This window comes from Podarcis raffonei, chromosome 7, assembly GCF_027172205.1.
Source record: "Podarcis raffonei isolate rPodRaf1 chromosome 7, rPodRaf1.pri, whole genome shotgun sequence".
In the NCBI taxonomy this organism is placed as follows: domain Eukaryota; kingdom Metazoa; phylum Chordata; class Lepidosauria; order Squamata; family Lacertidae; genus Podarcis; species Podarcis raffonei.
Genome location: NC_070608.1, coordinates 26,660,709 through 26,688,544, shown reverse-complemented (window position 1 = coordinate 26,688,544; position 27,836 = coordinate 26,660,709). Strand labels below are relative to the sequence as shown.

The following is a 27,836-nucleotide window of genomic DNA, read 5'->3' as shown; positions in this document are numbered from 1 at the left end:
ACTGCAAGTCATCTTCCATTTTTCATTCTGACCTGGATATTATTATATTTCATTCAGAAACAAGAAAAAAAAATGAACATCTGTGTCTCCTTCCAATCTGCTGCACATCTGCGCGTTTTTGATGCGGGCCTTCAGAGTTCAGTCAGTAACCCACGGACACTATACATCTTCTTCTTAATATGTCTGCTGCTGTTTTATCCAATGCTCATGCCCTTGAGGGTTTTTTCTCTCTCTCTTTCTTTATTTCTCTCTCTCTCTCTCTATCTCTCTCTCTCTCGCATTTTTTTTAATTAAATCCCATTATTGTTATAAAGAACATTGTGACTTTATATTATTAGCATTTTTGCTTTCAACAGCAATTAGCAATCTCTTGGTTTGCTGTTTGGTAAAGCATCTGTTAATGAGGTCATCTAGTTTAAAATCCCAGCTACTGGAAAATAACAGGGAGGAGGTCAAATCTATCATTTTGTATTTGTTAAAATTATCTGCTCTTCTCAGTTTCCTAAAGGAAAGGTATCTTTGTTTTCCAGAAGAAGTCATTATGACCCGTTACTGGCCTTCTGTATTTTTTTTTTTCTTTTCACTTCTACCTCAAGATACAGTTTTAAGTTCTTTTGCAGTATTGAAACGTGACAGTTCAGTAAAAACCTTTGAGCATCTGAGGATGAGGAATTTTGTTTTGTGTTTTTGTTTGTTTTTGTTTTTAGTAGTTCTGCGGTTCAGTCTTAGCGAGGAGTCGCTTCTATGGTGGACGGAGTCCCAGGGGTGTTTGACCGAGGAGTAGCTGCTGGTGGTGTGTCAATTGGGCTTCCGGCTCCGCTGTTGGGCGTTGCGGAGGAGCTGACTGCTGGTGTCTCTCCTTGCTGCTGGGCTTGAAGTGTCTGTCCACAGATGTGGTGGTGTTTCTCCCAGTCCTTATGCTGGCAAAATGAGCCACAGTATCGCGCCGTGTTGCAACCGCTGCAGGTCTCACTAGCTTTACGGCCACAGTTCCAGCAACTCTGTAGAAGAGACAGAGCGAGAGAAAGAAAGACAGAGCAAGGCATGTCAGTCATTTGGCTGGAATGTCAACATGAGTATTTATGGTAGCATTAGCATAATATACTTGCTAACAGCTGGGTTGGACCTGCTGTCCTGTGAACGGAAAGGCTCCTTCCATTCACATAAGTGATTTGGATCTAGTAGAGAAGCGCTGCCAGAGGAAGGGGAGCAAATTTTGCCGACTCCCTCTTTCTTCTGCAGGCCCCAATGCTATTCCTGAGGTCCGCCAACCCTCCAGAGTAGACTTTCTGGAGGGCGCAGGGGAAAAGGGGATCACCAAAGATAGCTTCCTGCCTGTAGGAGTGTCTCCAGAAAGAGACTTCTGCTCTGGGCACCTCTGGCTCCCACCCTTAATCTTGCCTAGTTAAAAGAATTGGAGATATAGATTGTAATACCAAGTGGAAAGGAGTCGACTGTTTTTTCACCCCATTTACAGCTCTGGGGAGTTTCCAAAATGCAGGGAGCTGTCTCGGGGTAGAGGGAGAAACAGCTGCCTATGGGACATCTAAAGAGGGACCATAGATCATTATCTACAAGGCACCATATGCCGTAAGTACACAGGCTTTTAATTGTTTTTTTGGTTGGGTGGGGGGAAGCACCCATGGGCAGTGGCATTACACTGATCCAGAGAATTGGCCCATCTAGTTCAGCACTGACTCCATTGGCTCTTCTGGGCATTTCCACGTAAGGCTGGGAAGGACTCCCCTCTGAAGCCCAGACTGGATATGGCACCTTTTGCGTGCACACTGAGTCATGGCCATTCCAAGTCACACAGGGTTCAGTAGTGATCAGTTTTCTAGGCCATCTTTACATTCACACAAATGGTAAACTTAATCACTTTCTCTGTGCCAGGCGTTAAATTGTGGAACCCGCTCCCTGCAGAGATGCGTCAAGCATCTTTAATGTAAACCTTTCACCATATGCTGACAATGCGCTTCTTCATCCTGGTCTTTGACAGGTAAGGTAACATGTTTTGTGGGGCTCGCTCCTTTTTTTCCCTGAATTTCTACGGATCTGTTCCATTTGGAATGGATTTACGCGCCCTATGTTTTTATTTGTTTTTATAATTATATATTTTATTGCGGGGGCCTTATGGCGAAGGGTAGGTGAGATATTTTTATAAATAGGTAGGAAAGAAACCAAATTAACGCCATTAAAAATAAAAATAGTAGTAACTAGAAATGCTGGACATCTTAAATATAAAAGTATAGTTGTGTACACACCACACATTTAAAGCATATTTGTGCAGGCTGTTGAATTTTATTTCCAACCCCAGTGATGGGACATCCTCCTCCACTGCAACTGAACTGATGCAAGGCAGTCTCGGTAACACACAAAGATCTGCCCAACTGCCCAAACCTTTAGTATCTGCTACCTGAGGCAGCCACTTCCTTCTGCCTACTGGTGGGGCCGGTCCTGGAAAGGCTTAGATGAAAGAAACCCCATGCATCCACCATCTTCTGGATGGTAGCTTAACCTTTCTAAAACAAAACCAGTAACATATTCAATCTAACAGAAATGTTTAGAGACTCTCCAGAGTTTCTAAAAGGCCTCTTTAAACCCATGTGCCACAGCAGACACATCAAGACGCAGTTTCTAGATGAATGCAACACTCTTCTGTATCACTAAACTGCCCATGAAGCTCCTTCAGAGACAGGTTGGGCAGCTGCCTCTCAATTTCGGGACTTTGTTCTCCTGAAGCCATGCAACAGCTAGAGCTTTAAGTTGACATGCAATTAAAAATAAACTAAGATTTCTCCCCTTCCTGTGCATAAATATTACAGCAATCTTGCAACCGTGCTTACACACTTTGCTGTTATAAAAGTTCCAGGCCCGGGCCCAACACAAAGACCATGTTGGTTATTTGTGGCATATAAAGGAAGGTTGGCCTCTGCTAACTATAAGCCACCCTAGGGCACTGATTTACAACCAGTGGTTCAGGACCTGTTACTGGCTCATGGCTTGAGCCACAATAGCAACACTAACACTATACAAATCGGGTCCTCCCTTAAAGAGGGCACATATTGTGGTGAGACCTAGATAACCGACACCCTGTGTTGTGGGGTGGGTTCTATTGGTCAGCCACAACACCCGATTGGTAGGTCCCTGAAAGCTGGGTGCAATTTGGCCAATGGGACGCAGTTCAAATGAGGGACCTATTTAAGCCCATGTACGTGACCCAGAGCTTCCACTTTTGGTGTGTGCATTTGGAACACCCGCCCACCTCTCCCTATTTTTAGGGCTTTGCAATTGACCTTGCTATGCCGTCGTTTGTCGTTGGGACAGGGGCACGACAGGAATTTTCCCCACTTGGCTGACTGGCTGTTGCCATTTGGGTTTTGCCTGCCACGTGGCAAATTGTCACAACTTGTAAGGTTGCGGATAGGCTCTGGTTCAGGTGATAGGGATGGGGGGAGCGGTCTCACCATCCCTATGTGAAGGGTATTCCGTTAAAGGAATCCAGGGACTTGATGGTTTGGTCAACCCCTGAGAGGGGGGTTGTGCCTGTGCCTGAGTCCAGGGGGACATTTGGGTGGCGGAGTTAGCCCGTTCCCGGCTTTCCGCTTATCCAGGTGTTCACCATTGACTGACCTATGTTGGAACCCTGGGTCAGCGCTACCTGCATGGCAGGGAGCTAGTTGAACCAGAGCCTATGCAACCAGTCACTTTCTGTAATCAATAAAGTTGTGGCCTAAATTCTGCCAAAAACCAAACCAAAATTTGAGTCATGTGTGAATTTAGTTAGGGGAGAGGTTTCTGAGTCTGAACACGCAAATATATGTGTTTGTTTTTTTTTAAAAAAAGGATACCCACTTGCACAAATGACTAAAAAGTTAGTCCCTGGCCAGAAAAGGTTGAAGACTACTGTCCTAGGGCTAAGGAAACTGCATTAGACTTCCCTGACATGGAATCAATATGCTAATAGGTTTCCACCGCAGTGCTGGTCAAGCAAGCCCGGTTGCACTGCTGAAATCTCATTTCTTTCTATTAAAAAGAAGGGCTGTGTTTAAAAAATGCTAAGAAGTTCATTCCCTGCTCGCGTTTAATTCCAAACAACAAATTCCTTGTTAAGAATACCGCCAGCTGACGGCGTCCTCCAATTCTGCTCCCTTTCGCTCCCTGCCAAGTGGGAAGCCACCAGAAAGGATGCCTGCTGCTCACTTTCCTCCAGCTTTGCAATGCCAGCTGGATGGCTGGAGCAGAGCCAGCCGATAAGTGAGATTCCTAAACTACAACAGAAATCCCAATTACCAGGAAAGAACAAAGACCTAAATCCAAAACACTGTTTTAAGGAAATTAAACATTTAATCGGAGTCAAGTGGCTTCTTTAGAAAACAGTCCCCGTGTTAGATTTACTCTCTCTTTTTGGCACAGGAATGTTTTGGCAGATGCAAGAATAGTTAAGTGTCCAATACTCATTGCTCTCTCCCTCTCCCTCTCTTCTCACTAGATTGAAATCAGATGCATGCAGCTTTCCTAACTCAACTCATACCGATTAAGCCTGCAGACTAAACCAGGTAATTACAAATGCATGAACTGGGATTTCCCCCCCTTCTATTTGCAAAAATTGTTCCCATCTTTTAAAAACTCTTTTTAAAAGGTGGAATTACCAACACAGAGAAACAGATGTTTTTTAGTGGTTAAAATTGCTGGGAATACAGACTCCTTGTCTATCATCAGCTGGCTTTGATTCACTGTCCGTGGTTTCAGGTTTGTTCTGCTTACACTGTATCTACAGGGAATGCAGAGGGCTCATTGTAGTTTTAATATTTTATTTTCAAACAAAAGATAATGGCAATGGAAAGAAGTTTCCAAAATTATAAATGTGGCAAAGGCGGGAGATTTCTAATAGAACACTATTAAGCTCGTGATAAAATACTTGGGTTGCGAACCAGCAAGCCATACTACGAGTGCACAACTGCCATTCATTTCAATGGAGCCACAGAGGAAACCTTATCTACACCTCACTGAAAGGAACAGAAAGTGCTGTTATTAGTCAATTCTATGCCTGGGGAAAGGTCCCACTTCTACACCTTCTCCCTGGAAACCAGCTCCTGGGTGAGCTAAGAATATTGCAGATGCTGAGGTTTCATGCTTCTGAATTTCCAAGCTCTCGTAGCTCAGATATACTGGCCGTGGCTCTCCGGAGTCTACACATCGCCTGCTGCCTGGCCTTGGAGATGTCATGTCACAGACTGAACCTGGGACTTTCTGCTTTACCACTGAGCTATGGTCTCTGTCTCTAGGTGGCAATGACCAATTAATGCAAATGGAATGTGGGGTGGCTTAGTTCTCATGTGGACACAAGTCCAAACAGCCATAAAAGAGCCAGTGTGGTGTAGTGGTTAAGAGCGGTAGACTCGTAATCTGGGGAACCAGGTTCGCGTCTCCGCTCCTCCACATGCAGCTGCTGGGTGACCTTGGGCCAGTCACACTTCTCTGCAGTCTCTCAGCCCCACTCACCTCACAGAGTGTTTGTTGTGGGGAAGGAAGGGAAAGGAGAATGTTAGCTGCTTTGAGACTCCTTCGGGTAGTGATAAAACGGGATATCAAATCCAAACTCCTCCTCCTCCTTCTAATTTTATAAACTTCTATCATGTCTCTTATTCACCTTTTCTCTAAATCAAAAAGTCTTAGATGCTGCAACCTTTCTTCATAGGGGAGTTGCCCTAAATTGTTTTGGTTGCCCTTTTCTGAAACTTTTCCAAATCTGCAATATCCTTTCTTTGGTGGTAAGGTGACCAGAACTTCACACAGTATTCCAAATGCTGCTGCACCATAGATTTCCATAGAGGTATTATAATATCAGCAGTTTTATTTTCAGTTCCTTTCCTAATGATCCCTAGCATGGAATGTGCCTTTTTCACAGCTGCCGCACACTGGGTTGATGTCTTCATCCAGCTACTATGACCCCAAGGTCTTCCTGCTGGGATGTCACCACCAGTTTAGACCCCCATGAGTGTATATGTGAAATGAAGATTTATTTTGCTCCAACAGGCAGAACTTTACACTTGTTTACATTGAATTGCATTTACCATCTTACTTCGTCCCTCGCCCCACAATTTACTCAGTTTGGTGAGGTTCCTTTCGAGCTCTTCACACATTCTCTTTTTGTTTTTAACAACCTTGAACAATTTGGGATATCATCAGCAAACCGGGTCACCTTACTGCTCAATCCTATCTCTAGATTGTTTATGAGCAAGTTAAAAAGCACAAGTTCCAATACCGATCCTTATAGGACTGCACTTTTTACATCTTTCCATCCAGAGAACTTGTCCATTTATTCCTACTCCTTGCTACCTGCAACTTGACCAATTCTTGACAATGGGACGCCTCCGTCTTATTCCTTGACAACTAAGCTTACTCAGGAGTCTTTGGTGAGGTACTTTGTCGAAAGCCTTTTGCAAGTCCAATTTTGCTATGTCAACCAGATCATCTCTTTCCATATGCTTGTTGACACTCTCAAAGAACTCGAATAGGTTTGTGAGACAGGACTTGCCCTTGCACAAGTTAGTGTAGAGCCACCATTCATGGCCATATCCTCTGCAATTCAGTACAGGCTGTGCTGTTATTGGTGTATGTCGGGCATAAACTAGTGTTGCTTACATAAATGAATCCTATTGTGCTCCAACTTTAAATGACAGCAATTGTAATGGCCTAGCCACTTTGATGAGACCTTCTCTCTCAAAATAATTGATTGCCTCATTGTAGATGTCAAGTAGATAAAGGATGATGACAGCTAATTGCCATTGAGTCCAGCGAACTAAGCCAACAAAACAGGCTGCCATTCTCATCTGAAACAACAGAGAACCCTTGACTGGACGAATGATATGCACAACAGGAGAACTTTTCTGGGTTACCTGGTCAGTCCCTGTTGGAAAACAAAATGTTGACCTAGGCATGTTGATATGGCTTGATCCACCATATCAGTTAATGAGTTCTTAGATGTCAAATCAACAGGGTCAAGGTTTGGAAGGTTTATCACACATATACACTAGATGCTGCAGATAGTTACGTGGTCATCATCTAACACAGGTTTAAAAATGTTTAAGGCCACTGAAATTGAGAAATGCAGAGTGGATCTCCTTAACCTGGAAAGGGCAAGGCATAAAATCCAAGGATTTGATTATGTTGACCTTTTTGTATACATGGTTCAAAGCTAGTCTGGCGGTGCTCTGCCCAACTCCACTGGCCCTATGTCTTCTCTAAAATCACCAAGGAGATAGTAAAAAAATGGCTCAATATATAGGACTTTTTTAGATCACACACACTTCTGTGTTTTTGTTTCATTATTCCATCTACAGGCAACTGAGCCCTTCTAACCAATCAGTGTGTAAACTGGCCTTTACACCAATCAGAATCTGGATTAAGCAAGCTTGAATACCACCTGTGGTCTTGGCTTCATCTTCTATAATGATTACAAATTCACATATTAAAGGGTGTTTATGTAGCTGAAGTATTTTCTCCGCTTTTGAAAATCCATTTATAAGAGAATTCTCACAATTATGGTCCAAGTTCATAAGTTTATTGTCCTAGCCAAAGTCTAGCCAAACTTCTATTAGGCAATAGTATTAATAAAACAATACAGAACATGCATCCATAATATAAAAATCCATAGCCAAAAAAAAAAAAAGACTTTGCCAAGTTCCTGAGCATTAAAACACAGTTTCCCTTGTGCACCTCTGACAGCTCCAATTCTGTTATTATTTTGCCTTTTTAAAATCCAATGATGCAAGAGGGAGAAGTTACCAACAAACTCAAATCCAGTTTGATTTCAGATTAAACCTGAAATCACCTGAATGACAGCAACAATTTATAGTGAATTTATTGAACTCATTTTTCTTGTGTTGTTTTTTTTTTCAGCCAGTGCATAGAGGGACATAATTATATATTAATTTGTTTTAATTTTTCCTGATTGCTTTGACAGTATTATCTATCAATATAGACAATTGTCACTAAAAATGTGGGAAACCCCAGAATCTCTCCATTCTTCAACCACTTTGAATATGTGAACACAAATATAGTTCAAGTGTGTTCTGTGATAAATTAATATGTTGTCACTTTGCAAATGCCTATAAATATGTGAATTTACCAATATGAACTGCAGCAATGCTCCACAGAGTTCTTTCATTTAGGTGTCACACTTTTGGCTGTGATCTCCAAAGTCTGCTAATGGGGGGAGATGCTAGATGTGGTGTTTTCAAAATGTACAGCCGAGCAAAATTGCAAAGCAGATAAACTCAACATAATATTGTTGGATCAGCTGCACTTGTGTTTTTATCTGAACAGATGTCAGAAGAAAAGAAAAGCATCTGCTCCAGCTAGCAAAAACTCTACAACCCACATGGGCAGTGAAGAGTACGGTATGTGTAAGATTCTCCAGTGTCATTGTACGTTGGTACAGTTAAACAGATGTTTTAACTTTTCTAATAACCTTGGCAGTAGGTTCACTAAGCCATTCGTCCTCACTATTTAAATTCATTTGCACAACTCATAAAGCCAAGCCAAGCACAGCAAGTCACTAAAGGAGAGCATGTTCACACATGGTTTGGCTCCTAGCCAAATAGTCTTCTGATGAGTGCATCATTTTTTGCCTAGCTGCCTTTTCTATAGCTATAAAGAAGTGGTGAAGAAGTTATCTGTTGACGGGTTGTTCTTCTTCTAAAACATCCTTTCTTCCAATGAAATTAAGTAACCAATTAGCACAACTAGACCAATTCTTTCATTTATGTTAGAACTTTTCCTGTTTTTATTTTTTTAAGCTGTGGAGAAAGGTCAATTTTATGCTTCGTGCAGTAGCAAAGATAAGTTCAGGTGTGTGTTAATGCAACTTTCATTCAAGTGAAATTATGGAAGTGGTCTGGTAGTCCGGCCTTGGAAAGAAATAGGTTGAATTCGGGAGCTCCCTTAATTAAAGATGTGACTTAATCAATTACTTTGTCTTTGGATCCATAGAAGAAGCAATTGATTAAACTATGGTTTGAATGAACTGCCTAATGAGTATTGCAAACCATTCTGTTTGGAGAGTTTGCCTGAACCATATTTCCCCCCATTCAAACATAATAACAAACAATGGTTTAATTAGAAGAGGATATCCTTGATTAAGCCATCCAGGCCAGTAGAGGAGGGAGCACTTGAGTGGCTCATTCCTGATCCTGCTTCGAATATAATCACAAGCCCTATTCAGACATTTGGGGCAATCAAGTGTGGGCTTAAAGTTTGGAGGCTGTAGAGGCACATGTGCAAGTCCTACCCACTAACATCCCTGTGCAAGCTGGCTCCAGTCCAAACCATCTCATGGTCTGAAGGTCTAAGCATCAAAGCCCACGTTGTTTATCCCAACATGCTCAAAAATCCTCTTCAGCCCCTTGTGCTAAATGTGGCAATTTCTGAAGTGGAGCCAGCATATATGAGGATGCTGAGGTGGAACTTGTGTGTTTGCTGTCTCCCACTCCAAGCCCACCCAAACTCTCCACAAATGTCTGATGAGGGCTATGAATGGTAAAAGAAAAAAGTTTGTAATGTCTGTTACTAGCCCCCCCACCCGTTAGGAAGTTAGTAAATAGGGATTTACAGAGCAACTGTATCCATTAATTACATTGACTGGGCAGGAAACAATGCTCAAGCCAATGGAACCCATGATCTGGTAGTGGAGAATTTATGCTACACACTTGCACTACTTGGCTCCACTAAGCACAAAGGCAGGTGTGCGTGGACTGGGGGGACATGACAAAGAGGGAACAGGAGTTAGCTGGTATCCTGTGTTCACTAGGGCTCAGTTCCTCCGCCAACAATAGCACAAGTGACTATGGAAGACTTCTTTGAAGTCGATGGAGAGCCCCAGAAAATTCCCACAATGGATTCTGACTACCTCTGCAGTCCATCATGCTGCACAACCAGCAGTCTATAAGAGCCAACAAGAGGACACAGGTGTCAAAGAGCAAGATGCAAGGCATCATCACTCTGTAGGCTGGCATTACAAAATTGTAGAACCCGCAATCTGAAAACATGGACTCGTAAGAGTTGTAGCCACTGTTAATCCTACTCAGAGTAGACCCACCAAAATTAATAAACTCGGCTAACGTAGGTTCATTAATTTCAAGGAGCCTACTCCGAGTAAACGCTAAAACCTTATGAAAATAGAAAGTGGCAGTCCTGCTGGGAGGCTGTTGCTGTGGCTCTGCCCCACTGGGCAAATCGCTCCTGTATCCCAGTCATGCAAAAGTCAGATATTTCTCCTCTCACAGACAGGTCAGTAAGAGGCATTATCACAGTTCAAGGACACATTCCAACTAGGCAAATACATCTGAAGAGGACATGGAACAGGGTTAGTGAGAGATGTGACCTGGAAATAAGTTATGCAGCTTGGAGAGGGGGTGTGGCGAAGTGAGAGCCCCAAGGGCCAGAGAGAGAAACACACACCCCATATACATTTCTAAATACATTTTGATACCAATTTTGGAGCTTAGAACTGCATTGGAACATTCAGGAATTGAGGAAGTCGGTGGATAACAGAGGGTGGCATCCAAGAAAGTAGATCCACTAGCTCAAGGGTTTCTGCTTGCTCAACAGAACTTCCCCTCCTTGTCATTGCACACCCTCCCCAAATTCCCTCCAGAACATGAAGGGATGCATGGGAAGAGGAGAGGGAGGGGAAGTTTCATTGTGCAGTCAAAGTCTTTGCACTAGCAGATCCGACTTCTCTGGATTTCAATAATTTTCAATACGCACATTTGCCTGGGTCAGTTCATATTGCAATTCAGAAAGTTCAAAAGCCTTAGGCATCCCTCCAGGTATGAAACTCACTCCTTCCTGGTAGATATTTAACTTTCTGATTTAACTTTTCATAACAAAAGAAAGTCCTTGATGTAAATCTGTACAGAGAGGACTGTATTTTAATGATCATAGCAGACTGCATTCACAAAGACACTGCCTTGGCATATCTGAGCTACAAAATGCTGTTATATTTTAATTTATGTCATATTTAATTCTTCAGTGGAACAGTTAAGTACTAAAAAATATATGCATATACTTCTTCTCCTAGACTCTCTTCCTGAGAAAACTTTCAGATGTTGAAAATCAATTCCTTTTGTCTCCTCCCTATTCATCTGCTACACATTAAGCTGAAACTCTGGGCACCCAGCGATTCCACAATAGCCTTTCATCTCTGGAGATGCCTGGGACCAATTAAAATCTTACTCTCCCTTAAATAATGGATATGTATTGCAGCATGCCGCTGATTTATCTGCCTGTGATTTTTGCCAGTTCTTTGATGATTGGGCAAGTAGCTAATTTGCATCTTTTAACCCAAGTCACTCTGACGTTACCAGCTCACTGAATACATTAAGGAAACCATTTCAAACAATTAAGAGCATGTGAATCCTTCACAATAAGACAAATATGTAAAATGTGTCAGCACTACAGACCTCTCCTTAGAAATCTCTAAGTTAGAATTGAATAAATTAATTAAAAGCCATGCTCTCTGAAAGACCTTGTTACATGTAAACGGCTGGGGGGGGGGAGGAGATGGGGAGGAGAAAAGACTATCATAAAAAGGAAGGAATGAAATCTCCCATCAACGTTACACTGAAAGGAATTATACTTAGCATCTGTTTATTGGGGCGGGTTTAATCAAGACTTCCCTTTCTGCATGGGTTTTTACTATTTCTTTATTCTATGAAAAACACAAGAATTCATTTTATCCCAAACACTTCAGAACTGGCTTTCTTTCACTCCTGAGTTCCTCTTAATACAGGGTACCACATGTCCTTATCCCACAAAAAATCAAAGCTTTCGTTGACATGCTGTAGTCTGAACTGAGGTTAAGCATCCTTATATCTAATTTACTCTTTGATTCTATTTTTCTTCCTCCATATGCTATGCCCCTAGCCCTTCCCTTTACACATAATCCCTGTGGCTGAAATAATAAATTCTAATTAAGGAAATATTCTCACAACTCTGCTAACATGTTTCCTTCCGAGCTCCCCAAGAACAACTCGGCCCTATGCTGACCAATACATAAACACACACACAGACTCCACCTTCCTTTGGAAAAAAAAATGCCACTTTTAGCCACTAAATAACACATAAGGGTTTGTTTTTCTGCCAAAAGCTATTTTCATCAGTTTAAAGCTATTTGAAACATCACAACTGGAGTGCTCATACTGTTTTTCAGAAAATACACAATTTAATTTGAAGCGCAAAGCAGAGAGACACTGTCAGTCTAAGACTATGCTCCTAACTCTTATCTGCAACACCAATGTCCTGTACTCTAAAGTACTGTTGCATTTCCTATGGCTATATTTCAGTCCACTGGTGTTTGCATGTGGGTATATATTTATTATTGAGGGGAAAGTAATTTGGCCCTTACAACCTCCACCTCCATTTCTTTAACCTCTTATACTTGTTTCCAAACATATATGTTAAGGATCAAAATACATGAGTGATAAACCTTTAATCAGTGCTATTTTCCTTGAAAAAGAGGTGCCAGAGTTCATGATAAACTTCTATCCCTTGTTCTTTTTGAAAGGCAATGGTGCCCAACTAAGAGGTTCCAGAGCTGAGTTCCTGTGAGCTCTGGCTGGGGAAAAAGAAAAGAAAAGCCCTGCCTTTAATCATTCAATCTTAAGTAAGAACACCCCCCCCAAGCTCAAGGGGGGGCCGATGCCCCAGTAAGTGTGCTTAGGGATGCAGCCTTGAACTCGCACATTTGCACTTAAGCCTGTGTATCCATAGGCCACACACACACACGTGGGGTTCAAGATTTAATCTCTGACATTGTACAAATGAAAAAAGGTGGGGCGGTAAGTCTGAGAGGGGGGAAAAAGAGGACTTGTACCTGAGACTTTGGAAAGCCACTGCTAGCCAGAGCAGTGGACATGATGGCCCCATCAGCTGACACAATACAAGGCAGCTTCATATGCTCATGGACACTTAAGATACTGAGGCTGTGTACACTCGATTCACAAAGCTGAAGCCCCATTCAAATTAGTGCTATGCCATATCTTGCCCTTTGACCAAACTGCGGGATTTGACCAAACTGCGGGAGGCAGTGGAAGACAGGAGTGCCTGGCGTGCTCTGGTCCATGGGGTCACAAAGAGTCGGACACGACTAAATGACTAAACAACAATATCTTGCCCAATATTTCTCAATAAACTTCACCTCATGCAAAAGACGGTGTTTTCCCACTACCACTGCCTCTTTCTCAGGAGTCTTGAGAAATTCTTTAATACTTTTGTTTTGGGGCAGAGTTTGCACTTACATCTTACTTATGTGGTGACTGAGGGGTGTGTTAATGAGTGTCCTCTCCCATTGTACAGTTATCTCTTGGTGGTCTGCAGTCTTCTCAGCCCCTGCTTCCTCAAAACCCCTTGGCTGAGCTTTCTTTTCAGTGTGAGCACCTGGGAAGGCTGCAGAGCCCACACCATCAGGGAGATGATTTGTAGAATGAAAGAAAGAAAACTCACAAGCACCTCCTGGGCACCTCAAAGACTCGGAGGAAAGCAGTGGGACAATAGGAAGTGTGGCTAAGCCCTTACTTCCAGGTAGATGAATTTGGGATTGTAGTCTTAGCCAATGTATGCTCAAGTCACTGGTAGACCACAGACCACCTCCAGTTACAAAAAGGATTTGAGGCAGCAGAGCTTGAACCGACCTCACCTTGAGTACTGGAAATCTGCTCCCAATCAAACTAGATAAGGACCATTCGCCTAACTCAATTTTTGTCAACTCCTTCTTTTTCTTATTGCTTTCCTCTGCTTAAGACAACGTTCTTGCTTTTTCTTTATAATCAACAGCTTGCCTAGTGCAAAGACACATGAAAATAAACACGAGGGGAAGAAAACACACTTTGAAAGGGGAACTCAAACATGGGGCAATGGGCCCCACTTAAGCTCATGCTGGGAGTGAATCTGGAGTTGACCTTTTCCACAGGGGAGGGGCTTACCTCACTAGAATCCTCTTGCTGATTGATCACAGCTAGTGCATCCTCTGTTGCCTGCCGCTTGGCCTCTGCGACCGTGCGTTCCATCTTAGCTCTCTCCGTAGTAATCATATCATGGGCTTTCCGTTCTGCCTCCGACACTGCCTTCTGCAGCTCGGTCATTGCTTGACGTTTTACTTCATTGACTGCTTCCTCTGCAAAGCAAGACATTTCCCTCAGCTTTACAGGAACATTAAAAGGGTGGTGGTCAAGGGGAAATGGTCCCATGTACTAAGTAGTTAGATCTCTGAAAGTTCTTGAGTGATATTCCTCATGAGGACAAAGCTCCATCAACCGAATGGAACCTAAGATATGGCGCACCAGTTCGTTAGTTCACAATAATAAAACCACATTGTTGTTACTTAGGTTTGATTTGTTACTGGGTTATTGCCTACTTTCCAATGTACTTACTTAGAGCCAATCGAAACAGACTGTGTGGTACAGTCCTCTTCAAGGACTATACACCTCATGGCACATGGGAGGGAATTGCTAGTGTTTTGGGACACTAGCATACCAGAGACATTCTCTGTGGAAAGCTTGCAGTAGGAGAAAGAATATAGCCATCAAATTTAATATATAGTGTCATTGATGTACTTGGCATGGAACAGGCTTCACAGTTTTCTGCCCCAAGGGGCCTGCAGTCTTGAAACGGAAACAACAAGTGAAGGGAAGGAAATTGAAGCAGAGGTAAACAGGGGAAGGATTGGCTATTATTTCAGGCCTTGCCTGAGTTACTGCATGGCAGGGTTTTTAACCCAAAGTTCCCTCATGGGGAACTTTCTGAGGGCCACATGCCAGTGGGAGGAATTGAGGCAAAAATGGGGAAATGGTTGTAACTCTTACTTTTGTTGTCTACATTCAAGCCACACAAAAATTCAATAATTCAATGCACACACATACACCCAGCTGGGCACAAGCACTCAAGGTGAGAGGTGTAACCTGGCGAAGAAGAACTTGGGTGGTATTCAACCAAGTTTTACTTCAAAGTAGACTTACAGAAAGTACCTTAGGTGTCTTCATTAATTTCAACGGGTCTACTTTAAATAAAACTTATTAGAATACCACCTTATGGTTTTTATTTTATTGCTAATTTACAGTAGCACCTCGGCTTATGTTACCCTTGGGTAACGTAAAGTTTGGGTTGCAAAAGTGGCAAACCCGGATGTGTTTCGCTGTGTGTGCATACACAGAAGCACTCTACTGCATCACACACATGCGCAGAAGCGGTCCCTCCGGTTACGGAGCTCCGGAACGGATCCTGTCCACAACCGGAGGTACCACTGTACTGTTATTTCTTCTTAATAAAAATTAAACTTCTCACTTGTCACCAAGCAGGTCTTTAAGTGACTTACATTGAAGAACATATACAAAATACATCAGAAAATAGAAAACAAGAAAACACACACATAAACATTTATATTCTATACTATGTGTGTGTGTGAATAAAATATCATGTCCATAACAACAACAGTGTTAGTCATCTAGGAAGTAGACATTCCAAAAGGAAGCATGTGATACCCTAAAGATTAGCAAATCTGTGATGAAGTGCTGTGTAGTCCACAAAATCTTATTTCATAATAAATTTGTTAGCATTTAAGGGGTCACAGGACTCTTTATTGTTCCAGACAAGCATGTGCTCAAATGCATAACTGAACTAGGGCTATAGAGTAATGTGAGGATTAGATCTACATTATCTAACATAATGCAGTCTGCTTTTTCACACTGGATAACATGACTTGTCATCAGTGAGCCAGTGGGGTTTATGGTGGGGTTTTTTTGGATGCAAGAGAAGTGAAAGATTTCACGTGTTCAACTGACAACTGAAACAAGTGATTTCTTTCCTTTTTAAAAACTCAACTACTCTAATTAACAAGGAAACTATCCTCCCCCTGATTTAGTGTATCTCATTTTCATCTTTATTCAAAGCAAAATGACAATGATTAATTGAAAATTTAATAAGCAGTAATTATTAACTTGGCAAACCTAGTACCAATTAACACTCTATTAAAACTAATTATGACATGTTTCATTCAAGTGTTTGCTCTTAATTGTTTCACCCACTTAAGAAGCACCTTAATTAAATGTTCTGTTTAATTAAAAACATAAGATTCCTAATAAAAATGTTTTACTGTAGAATAAAAATATTAGAGTTACAAATGTTCGGTGGTTACAGTGCGATGTAGAGTATCCCAGAGAACTATAAATTTAGTTCTCTTTACCTTCAGCTATCATTTCTCTTAAACTATGAGGTTCCTGAGCTTAGAGAATAGCTAAGGTTAAGGCTGAAATTCTAAACAGTTTCTAGAAAGCAAATTCCATTGAGCTCCATGGGACTTACTTCTGAAGAAACATATAGGATTGTGCTTTTAATCATATAGGCTAGGATCCAAGGATGCTTTTCAGGTGTAATTCAAGGGTTGCTTGTACCCACTGGGATTCTTGACTGCCCCCTTACCAGAAAAAACATATTCCACACCCTAGTGCCATATCACAACTGCCTATGAAACTGCTTTCAGGTTAACAAAGAGTTTGCTCTGCGAGTAGGGGCAGAGTTTAAAAAAAACTTTGGCAGGTACATTACAGGTTACACAGTTCTTTAAATCTTATTCTGAATCTTGAAATTTATTGCCATATATTTTATTAGAGCAATTCCATTCGAAACCAAAGATCCGAATCATTTTAATATCCCCAACGTTATTGTCAAAATCCCCATTTAAGTGAGGCTAGCGCCGCCTCACTTCTACATTTTTCTTAACAGACTGAAACGCATGCTAAAACATGTTAAGGTAGATACTGATCATAAAATACATTTATTAAAAGATATCTGTTTTCCAGAGAGACGTGTTTAATCTGAAAATTCCTGGAGAAGAAACCATAATATTTTACAGGGGGAAATTTTAGAGGGGAAAGGTATGCCTTAATTTTTATGAGTGTTAAAAATATGCCCTCACATTACCCTCCCATAAATGAGGGGGATGGGGAGAGAGAAATCAGACTGTGCAGCTATGCAAGACAGGGACTAATTTACTTTGAATATTCAAGGTGAATTACAATTCTATCTAAGTGGCAACAGGACAATAATTTTTGCTTACGATCAAAGCTGCGGCTTGACTAATTGTATATGCAAATAAGGCAATTTATATTTAAATTATGCATTCCTATTCTAGTCCCACCGGCACACACAGATCAGCAAAGAGAATTGGTAGGACATTTGCAAGATGCTTGAATATTTATTACCAACTGCAAACATTCTCTGATCCCTTGAAAAGAAATATATGAAGACAAACCCACAGATGCAAATTTTATTGTCATTTTCATATCTATTTTTAAAGAAGACACAATCTTAAATACATGCCTTTTATCTCGCGAAGCACAGTTACAAATGAACATAGTTTTTAAAAAAGCAAATCTATTATCTCTAACACTTTGTCTGAACTGGGGGAAGGGATTAAAAATCATCAAATGTTAGTCCTAGGGATGGGTACATCCATTTCAAGTCCGTGTCAGTTTTGTGCTGTGGATGTGTTTTAAATGCATGGTGAGCACATAGCCTGGTGTGAGGCACACTGGGTCTTTGAAAAGGCCGTAAAGTCTTGCCTCTTTCCAGCATAGCTTTTGCAGTTCAAGAGCTAAAATGCTATGGACACCCCCGTGAAATGAGAAGATGCATTAGAGGACTCTGGAGGATTGGGCTCATTGCAAATTTAGAGGACATCTTAAAAGCTCTCCTCTCTTCTCTGGGAGGAGACAGAGAGTGCTGTTCATGCAGCTGTGCTGCCATGCTTTCACCACTAAGCAAGGCTGCTCTCAGATGATCATCAGTGCCTCCACTGCTGAGAAGATCTTGTTTGTCTACAGGAGTGGGGCAGAGAGAGAGCTTACACTTTCCCTGGTCGAGGTGCATGAGATGGGGAGATGCATGACATCATGAGCATATCACAACAGGCAGCCTTCCTAGTCCCATGATAGTGGTATGCATGGCAGCTGTAATATTAGAAGTCTTGGTTGGAACTTGCGAAAAGTCTTCTTCCATACCTGTCTAGCAGCCACTGCTGCTGATGTGGAGACTCTGCAAGCAATCCGCAGAGTGCTTGCTTACAAATTTTAGTGCCCGTGCTTGGCTATAATTATGAAGTGGCCCCTTAGAATTAGGGCTAATTGCATTCTGTAAAACATATAAGCTGGTGACACTGTTTGGATTTAAGATGCTGGCAGAATGGCTGTGTATACTAATGAGCTAATGAAGTGCAATAATTTGCCCGAGGAGAAAGGAAAAGATAGAGATTCTTGTCAGACTAGCCTACTCACAAGGGCTTCAGTTGGAGGATAAGATGTCGTGCTAAGAGGACAAGAAGAAAGGATCCTATCCTACACTGTTCTCACACTTTGCCTTCAAGGAACTTAAGGTGGTGTTCTACTCTGGGTGACTAACCACTCTCAACCGCACAACATCCCCATGAGAGATAATGAATAGTTTAACATTAGCCTTTCTCTCTCTGCCTCTCTCTGCCTCTAGTACTGACACTATTTATTCCTGAGACTTGAGACCAGGTGTGGGAAACCTCTGGCCCTCCAGAAGTTACTAAAATACAACTCCGAACAGCTCCAGGAAGCACAGTCAGTGGTCATGGATCATGGGAGTTGTAGTTCAGCAGCATCTGAAGGACAAAAGGTTCTTCACACATGCTCTACTACATCGAGGTTGTTCTAATGTCCCCCCTCCCTTAAGCCCATCCCTTTTTAGAAGTTGCTGGGATTATTAGCAAAGTCTTAACTGAGGCAGCATATATTGTCTCACCTGGTCTGGAGGTGTGGCTTGTGCCTATTATGCAATGCCTTCCCACTGCTACAAGCCAACTATAAGCACTTTTATCCGAAGTGTAAGAACATGCCAATGGTAAGAGGCACATCTTGCAAATACAATACAATGACTTCTAGGCAGGCCCAGCTTCCCAAATTTTATTTGACTTCTCAGTGCTAAACCATTAGAAAAATCATGTGTGTCAATGTTCAAGAATGAACCGTAGCTTTTCCACAAGGAAATGTGAAACAAGCCCTGAAAATGATCTGTTTATTATCTGGGTTTCTTTCTTTCAAAAAAATTCCATATTGACATCTCCTTATCTTCAGACATAGATGCTGCTCTAATTAAAACAGTTCTGGTGTTCTGATCTGTTCCAGTTTAAGACTATTAACTGAAACTTTGGCTTATTAGTAGCACATCCCCCCCCCACCCCTTTTATTCTTTATATCAGAACATTAACAAATGCACACAGCTGCCAAATTGCTAGGCTCGTATTTTTAAACAATTCTTACCAGCTTTCTTCCAGATCTCCTCTGGCACGTATCCAGAAGCAGGCCTGTGAAGGAATTCTCGATGTGAGTCTATAGGAAGGGGGGGGGATAAGGGGAGGAAAAGAAGAAAAAGTGGTATAATAAGTAATAGTTAAACAGGATTTTTTTTTAATGCCCTCTCTCTTTGATGCTTCAGTCAAGGGAGTGAAAATATAACCTTTATATAAAATTCAGAGGACAATAAAGCCATTACTCCCACATCATTTAAAGAAGAGATCAATCGGTTCATTAAATTGATCTGTCATAACGCTCTTCTTCCCTAATATAAGGCCTGCCAACTGAAAAATGCTTCATACCTCTCCTTTCACTTTCATTTGTAGATAAACTATTAAAAAACAACAACCAAGGGCGAAAAATACAATATGGTACACTTGAAGATCTGGGGGGGGGGGGGCAGGACTCTGTTGTTCCTTCAGCTCTTAGCTGCAGTACTATAAAATGAAATCATCTAATATTTTCCTCCCCGATCTTCTCAAGAAGAGACAGGGACTCCAACATACAAAATATGAGTTTTGCAACTGGGTCCCATTAAAAGGCAAAAAAGGCAAATATCTACGAACTCAAAACAAAAGTGGGAGTCAAAATTCTTGATTTCTTCATACGAAAGCCCCTGGTTGGAAAAAGCTGCAAATCCATTGGGTTTTATCTGATAGTGATTCTTCACAAGTGGAAAGCAGTTTTTGCTTGAGCAATAGATTGCCTTTTGGGGAGGGGAAATACTGCAGCTCCCCAGGCCTCCTGAAAAGCTGCTTCTAAGGGTTGGGAGACAGTAGTGGATATGGCAGTCGGCAAGAGGGACTGGCAAAAAACAAGGGCTCCACCTGGCAAGGTGGAAGTGCATTCTGTGAGCACAGGGTGCACTCCAGATATCAGAATTGTATTGTTGGAAGGGACCATTAGCGCCATCTAATCTAATCCCCTGCAACGCAGGAATCTTTTGTTGCAGTACAGCTCCCACCAACCCTGACCATTGACAATGCTAACTGGGAGCTGGAAGTTGTGGTCCAGAAACATCTGGAAGGCACTACATTGCCTATCTCTGTGCCAGCACAAAACTGCAGCCAGATAGCAGTTTAGAGAATAGAGTCACTTTTAGATTTCAAAGCTGTTGGAATCAGTATTTTTTTCGTAAAGCATGATGAGGAATTAAGGTGGTGGAATGCTCCAGTCTCATTTTCCTATTGACAGTTCATGGAGAAGTAGATGGCTTTTTGGACAATACCATTGCAGACTGCAGGTGGGAGAGTCAGCCATTCAAATTGCTCCTATATAATAAGACTCTGTGCAACTAGCATAGCAGATACCTGGGAGAGAGAGGTTCTAGCCTCTTTTTCTTTGCAACACACTAATTTATTTTTTGTGGGGGACTCCAATAACTACTGTATGCAGTGATACAGTCCAGGAATAGTTTGATCAAATTGTGTTTATCTAGTTCAGACCTAAGTTCCACTGTAAAGCCTGAGGGTTGAATTCAACATAGTGCTAATCAGTCAGTGCAAGTATTTCTCCTTACTTAAATCTGTTCTGGGTGTTCCCTTAACCCTCCGGGGAGATTTAGGGGATGGCATGCATGGGGCAAGGAGACAGGGAAAGTCCTGTTACATTAGCAATATTATTTAGTTGAATACCATCTTAAATGTGGGTGTTATCTCAACAAAATTCCAGTCTTGAAAAGACTGTCCTTTAGTTCCTATGTTGTTGTTTGGAAGAAAAAGTGTTATCATTTGTTTTGCAAGCAGGCAAAATAAATAAATAAAATGTTTGAAACGAGGACATTAAACCACTAGCAACCCTAATCATATGCATTATCAATTAAATAGTATTTCAATACCAAGACAACTTCATATCTGAAGTACAGTAAGTCAGCGCAGTAGGTATCACCAGCTCTCACAATGCCTGCTTGCTACCATAATTTTTTCTAGCATCAGGTCAAAATAATATCACGGCATGGCAATATACTGAATTGGCTACTGATGGTCCCTTCCATTCTCTTTCTAATCATGTGCAAACATCAAAAAATATTATTTATTCTAGAGTAAAGAATAAAGCATTCTTTATTTCAGAATGAATAAACCCAATAATGAGGTGAAAACACTCAAAAAAGAAGCAGATCACTTGATTAATTTGTCTTAGTTCCCCAGAAGAAAAGGGATTTATAGCTGAATGCAGATCGCAGATGATATAAAGCAGGGAGATAAATCACATCTGTTGAATCTGGCAGGTTTAACAATACAGTCCACAGTAAGCTTCACGTGTGGCAGTCAGAGAAGAGACCACCTTACAAGTCCATTAATCACTTGGGGTGAGATTTAAGCTCACTGAAATCTATGGCAAAGCAGCCATTAACTTCAGTAGATCATTTGCTGTTCTGCAAAGGAAGGAATATGAAACCTGAGCTTCCCTTGAAGGCCTTTAGAACATTTTGAATATTGCAGCAGGGCTGGCTCCAGGTGCCCTCTGCTGGGCCATTTCCTCCATCGTTGGGCCAAGGTTAGTTTACCTGGCAACAATGGGCAGCATTCAAAGCAGTACAGGTGACGGCACCTAGCCATGATTAAAATTTGCCCCAGAGCAATGCTATGTAGCTGGGAAATGAGAAAAGCGGCTAGATCACTTAAAGAGAGCTGGGCTGGATTTTTTCAAAAGGAGAAGGTGAGGGCAGGTGCCAGCAGCAAGGTAAAGATGCTGGGGCCACTGCAATTGCCCAAGGATGCTAGCAGCGACTCTGCATAAGAAGATGAAGCTGCACTGCAAAGGGGGAAAAATACACACAGAACCTTCCATTTTGTTTTTAACTAGTTGTTATAATCATGATGGGATACAAAATCCAAAACTTAAATCTTCAAATGGTTGAGGCAATGCTAACTGTATTCAAGTTTATGCTTTGGAGACTACCAGCAGTGGCCAGTGTGGTGGGGCAGAACCATTAAGTCGCCCTCCTGATACTGGCATCTCTATAGCTTACCTGGATCTGACTAGGATGGAGCAGATCAGTGGCAAGGTGAAAGTTGAGCATTTGCGCTGGTGGAGCCAATCCAGCAGCTTGCCACTGCCCTGCACCATCCAGGAAAGATATAGAGAATTCAATGTTGGGAGAGAGAGTCCATGGCTCTGCTTCAACACACCAGTTGCTATGGGATGCTGCAGGTGTGGGGCAGGATCAAGGGTTGCAGTACACTACAACCAAACATTTGCTATTCTGTCCTTGGTACATTCCCTTGCTGTGTATCATGCCCAAGGGCAGTAAGCCATGCAGCAATCCCCTTCTTTTCACTATGGCTTTTCCACATGATAGCAATGTTAATAAAAAATGAAATGAGAAATGCTGCGCTGGCTTGTTTAGCTACGCAAGAGTAAAAAGTAAACGGAATTCAATGACATCATTGACCGGATTGCCAGCTAATTGGTGCAATTTCCAAGCACAAAGATCAATCAAGCTCATATTCCAACCACAATTCACATAGATAATGTAGCCAAGACTCTGCAAAATAATTAAATCAAGATCTTATAAAAGATTTCCATAGGGTTTAATTTAAAAAAAAAAACCTGGAGAGGGAAGTATGCCGTAAAGAATGCTGAAAATAATAAGAAACATATTCTTAAATCCTTTTAAAAAAATATTTAAGTGGATAAGATGAAAATAGTCTGGGTGGCTTTCTGTGTTGCGAGACACGTCTTCATAGTTCTAGAACAGGAAGTGAGCAAAAGCTTCTATAAAGACTCAGCGCCGTAGCAATCATTCTTTCAAGCCAAAGAGTTATGAAATCTGAAAGAATGGAAGGAAAATTGTTTCAGTCTTGTTTCCCTTGAGGTTATTGACAGAGTGTTTGGCACTGTGAAGACTACCACATATTGTTTAGATTGCTGCCCATCTTGCCTGGCTAGTTGAGCTTAAAGGGCTATGGGGTGAAACATCGTAAGGAGAGAGTTCCTCCTCAGTTAAAGGAACTGATAATCTACCAATCTTGAAGAAACTACACAGGAATGATTTAGCCAGCTGTCTAAGACATTCTCTTTTATCAGAGGATAGCTGAATGTGTGGTGAAGACCAGCACTTGGGTGACACAGCTTCCCTCAGTCTCTTCCAGTCAGACTTGTGGCCTTGTTATGTGACTGAGGATCCCTGCGGGGATGATCTGTGTCTGGAAGTTGACGGAGAGAACTCTTCCTTCTTGATAATCCCTGGACTTTGCAGTGGTCCTTTGGATAAGGAGAACATGTCATTCTGTAAATCCACCTTGAAAAGCTAGTAGGAGCATCAGATTTCTCTAGACTGGTTTCATGCTTCTAGACTGGAATGCATTCAAGGAGTCCCCAATTGGTGATGCTAGCTCAGCCACTTGGCTGTTGGCATGGTGTTCCACTGATCTCAGTTGTATCACTGATACTGCTTAACATGAAGCCACAAAGAGAGAGCTAATCTGAAATTTTGAAATTGGGTGTCAACGAATATGCCGATGACATCCAGATCTCTGTTTATTTAAATAAGTATCCAGCGACAGCTGTCTCAGTTCTAAACCAGTATTTGCAGGTTGCAGTCAGCTAAGTAAGGTTAAACAGGCTGAAACTGAATGAAGACAATGGCAGTGCTTCTGAATGAAGTGCTTCTTGGGATAGATAAGCTGGCAATTTATCTGTCTGACCAGGTTAAGAGCCTAGGGTTTTTCTGAACTCTCTTTTATTTCTGGAAAGACAAGTATCAGCAATGGCCAGGAGTACCTACTATCAATTTAAGGTACTACATAGATAGGCAGTTTCCTGGAGAAGATGGATACTGTCATGATAGTACCTCCTTCTGGCATACCTAGGATTGATTACTATAATGTTCTTTATGAGAGACAGTCCTTGAAAGCTTTAATTGGCATATATTGTCCATTCTATGGTTAGTTTGTGGGCTGTCTTAAGCTTTGGAATGGTAAAATATAAACATTTTAAATAAATCCCTGTTTAATTAAAGTGTTATTTCAAGTAAATGAAATATAAAAATGCATTAGAAAGAGAGACATGTTTGCTTATCCACTAAAAGTTACACATGATCCAATGCAACTTTGTCAGGATTTTGTCACTTTATAACTATTGCTGGATTGTAGCCACCAAGAACAATAAAAAGAATTTTTTGGGTATAAAAGAAAATGACATTTTCAAAGTCATATCTGAAAAAAATCAACCAAGGTACTAAAAGGAAGGGACTAGAGGAAGGAATTTTAATTTCTGCGACAATGCCAGATTTACTACTTTGCAAATGTCAACAGCATGCAGAGAATGGAAGGGACACTAATTTTTTTCCTAACTGAAGTACTAGACCAACTGTTTGCAGATATTAACCCAAGACTATGTGCAGAGTTAGAGAAACAAAATGATAAGAAAACAGTATCATAAAAGAACCAAGGAATTGCGGTGGAGTTTAGCACACCATAATGCAATGTCAAGGATGAACATTCGGAAAGAAATTAAAGGAATGAGCCAATTCAAAAGATCATAACAAATTGAGGTGTGAAAATAAAAATAGAGACTGTCTCTTAAATTAGGTAAATAACAGAACACCTGTATTGTAGCTAGAAGACCTGCTTTTATAAGAAGGAAAATATCCATCTCTTCATATACTTGGCTTATTGTCAAAGTGATGCAAAGTTTTTCATATATACAGTGTAGGAGATTAATCAACCTTGATATCAGGAACAATTCATAAATTGGAGAAAACCTGTCAAGCTGCTTGTAAAGTTCAGCAAGTACAAAAAAGCATTTTGGGATTCTGCAGATCATCAGGGAGATTGGATGCAACAGAAATAAACAGTGCTGCAAGCATAGAAAGAGAAAAGGCACTTTTGACATCTGAAACAAGATACAAAGTACACTAGAAAAATGAAACCCATGTCCAGTCATTATACTTGCCTCCATCACTTCAAGGTGCTTGATAGCAACTCAAGGCATAGAAACTAGCCCTGCTCCATCCTTATGTTATTATTTATGTTTTAATTAAATTAATTATAAATCAATTTTCAGGGCACCACTACACTCTCAATGTAGTTTACAACATTTAAGAAGGCCGTAATAATAGTAATTTAAAATAATGCTAATATTACCACAACATCACATTTTTACCCTCCCCAAAACACCCTGAGCAAGGAACTAATCACATCAATTAATAGACAAGCAGACTGACAAAAAAAAGTTTTAAGATTTTTCTCTGCATTTACAATCACTGGATAATTTCAATGTTTTCCCCAGTTTCTAATTTTTGCAAACTTTCCCATTCAGTTCTCCATGCTTCCTCAGCAAGTAGCAGTTGTCTTGAAAATTCATCAGTATTTTAGTGTGAAATCTGTCCCTATATATACTTTTCTGCAGTTTTGACTACTATATACATTTTTTCAGAACACTTTCCTGCAATATAATGCATTTTTGTATGCAATTTTCACCAAAGTATGCATTTCATGCACCCCCCCAACATATTCATTTTTATACAGATTGGCTGCAGAACTGCACCGCAAAATTCAGAGAAATGCAAATTTTGAAGGGCAATTATGTTTTGAAAGGAGGATGCTAGTTCCTCTAAGTAATATCTGTGCAAGTGAATCAGCTGCCTAGATTCAAAAGGGTCAAGTAATCTGTTGCCAAGATAGCTCCATGTGTATGTAAGAGTTTTATAGTGTTAATTTTCAAATTATGTCTCTCTCTGACTCACCTGTCCATCATACCATATAGAATACAAAAAAGAGGCAGGATTGATGTTATGAAAAAGGAGCAATGCAGTAGCGTGCTCCAGGTGGCTGGATAGCCAAACAGGATGTTGATGTTATGGGACTGTACCGTGGGAACAAAGGACAGTCTATTCAGTGTACTGAGCACCGGATGTTAGCTCAGAGTGTCACATGATCTGTACTGGAAGTACATGGGAGGAGTTTTTCTCTCTCTGCTGTTGGAGTTAAGAGAGTACAGACACGATTCTCTGTACTGCTGGAAAGACAGGAATAAAGGCATGTAAATACATTTCTGTCTGTCTCTCTCCCCTCCCTGGGGATGGTAGGGGAGGAGTGGTGTGTTCTTCTCACGTTGAGAAGGATCGCCGATTGAGATCTCACCTGATCTTGCCGGGAGTCGCAGACAGGGAGGTCAACAAGGATTCAAGCCGGGCACCTGGAGGGTGGCCAATTCCTCTGACTTTTGGCTTGAAACCGACAACCGACATAGCGCATGCTATGCATACATAAATCCAAAGCCCATTTCATGATATCTCCACATTAGGGCTGTTTGCAAACCTGGAGATCTGTTGCTGCCAGTCAGTGTAGATAAGATTGAGCTAAATTGACCAAAGGTAACAGGTGGCGCTATGGGTTAAACCACAGAGCCTAGGGCTTGCCGATCAGAAGGTTGGTGGTTCAAATCCCCGTGACAGGGTGAGCTCCCGTTGCTCAGTCCCTGCTCCTGCAAACCTAGCAGTTTGAAAGCACATCAAAGTGCAAGGAGATAAATAGGTACTGCTCTGGTGGGAAGGTGAACGGCGTTTCCGTGCACTGCTCTGGTTCGCCAGAAGCGGCTTAGTCATGCTGGCCACATGACCCGGAAGCTGTACGCCGGCTCCCTCGGCCAGTAAAGCGAGATGAGCGCCGCAACCACAGAGTCGGTCACGACTGGACCTAATGGTCAGGGGTCCCTTTACCTTTAAGACTTGGTATGAGGTAGGTTCTTATGTTTCTAGCTTCCTAAGAAACCTTCAATAGTAACTCAGCCTATTGTGTTTACTATACCACAAGATATATAAAAAGAAATTACTTTTTAAGAGGATGAAGATCAAACATTATTCATAATGTTAAACATCCTCCTACAAAGTGGCTGAATAAAGTGATAGATTATTTACATGATTGCCCATCATTTCCCATCAAGTGAGTCCTAAGTGTGAGCGTTTCTAAGTGGTGTTTTTCAGGACTGAAACAATTTTACTCTCCTACCTTCCATGCAAATTTTTAAGCACTTATTTTATTTGACACAACAAAGCCAATTTTAAATGCCCGAAATAGCTTTACCTAACATATATGCAGATGTGAGTAGTGCATAGAAATGTCAAGTATCTAGTATAATACACATAAATGTTTATTGGATTTTCTTGTTATTTTGAAACAAGCATGCGAGGAGTATTTCAATTATTGTGTTTTCAGAGTTATTTTTTTGAGGGGGGGGTTGTTTCAATATGTAATGTGTTTGCTGTTTTTAACAATATTTGGGCCTACATTATTTATTCTGAGATTCATATAAAGACAATTTGTTTTGAATCAGACTACTGGCCTACCTAGTCTAATATTGCCAACTCTAGCAGAGGTTCTCCAAAGTGTCAGACAGAGAAATCTCATACTCCTCCTACTCTAAATTACTTTTAATGGACAACGCTAGGGACTCAACACAGTACAGTGGTACTTTGGTTCTTGAACAGCTTAGTTGTCGAACAAATTGGCTCCTGAA

At 41.3% G+C, this 27,836-nt stretch overlaps 1 protein-coding gene across 8 annotated transcripts in view; it reads right to left on the bottom strand.

The window, feature by feature from the left end:
• Positions 1-231: 231 nt before the first annotated feature.
• Positions 232-27,836, bottom strand: part of RUNX1T1 (RUNX1 partner transcriptional co-repressor 1) — a 148,131-nt gene continuing 120,526 nt past the window's right edge. For all 8 annotated transcript variants that reach the window (XM_053395673.1, XM_053395671.1, XM_053395668.1 and 5 more), the window contains 3 exons: positions 19,341-19,409; positions 13,989-14,179; positions 232-1,001 (listed from right to left, as the gene is read on the bottom strand). In XM_053395673.1, the coding sequence (XP_053251648.1) occupies positions 726-1,001; positions 13,989-14,179; positions 19,341-19,409 (536 nt within the window). In that variant the 3' untranslated portion in view covers positions 232-725. The remainder of the gene's footprint in view (positions 1,002-13,988; positions 14,180-19,340; positions 19,410-27,836) is intronic.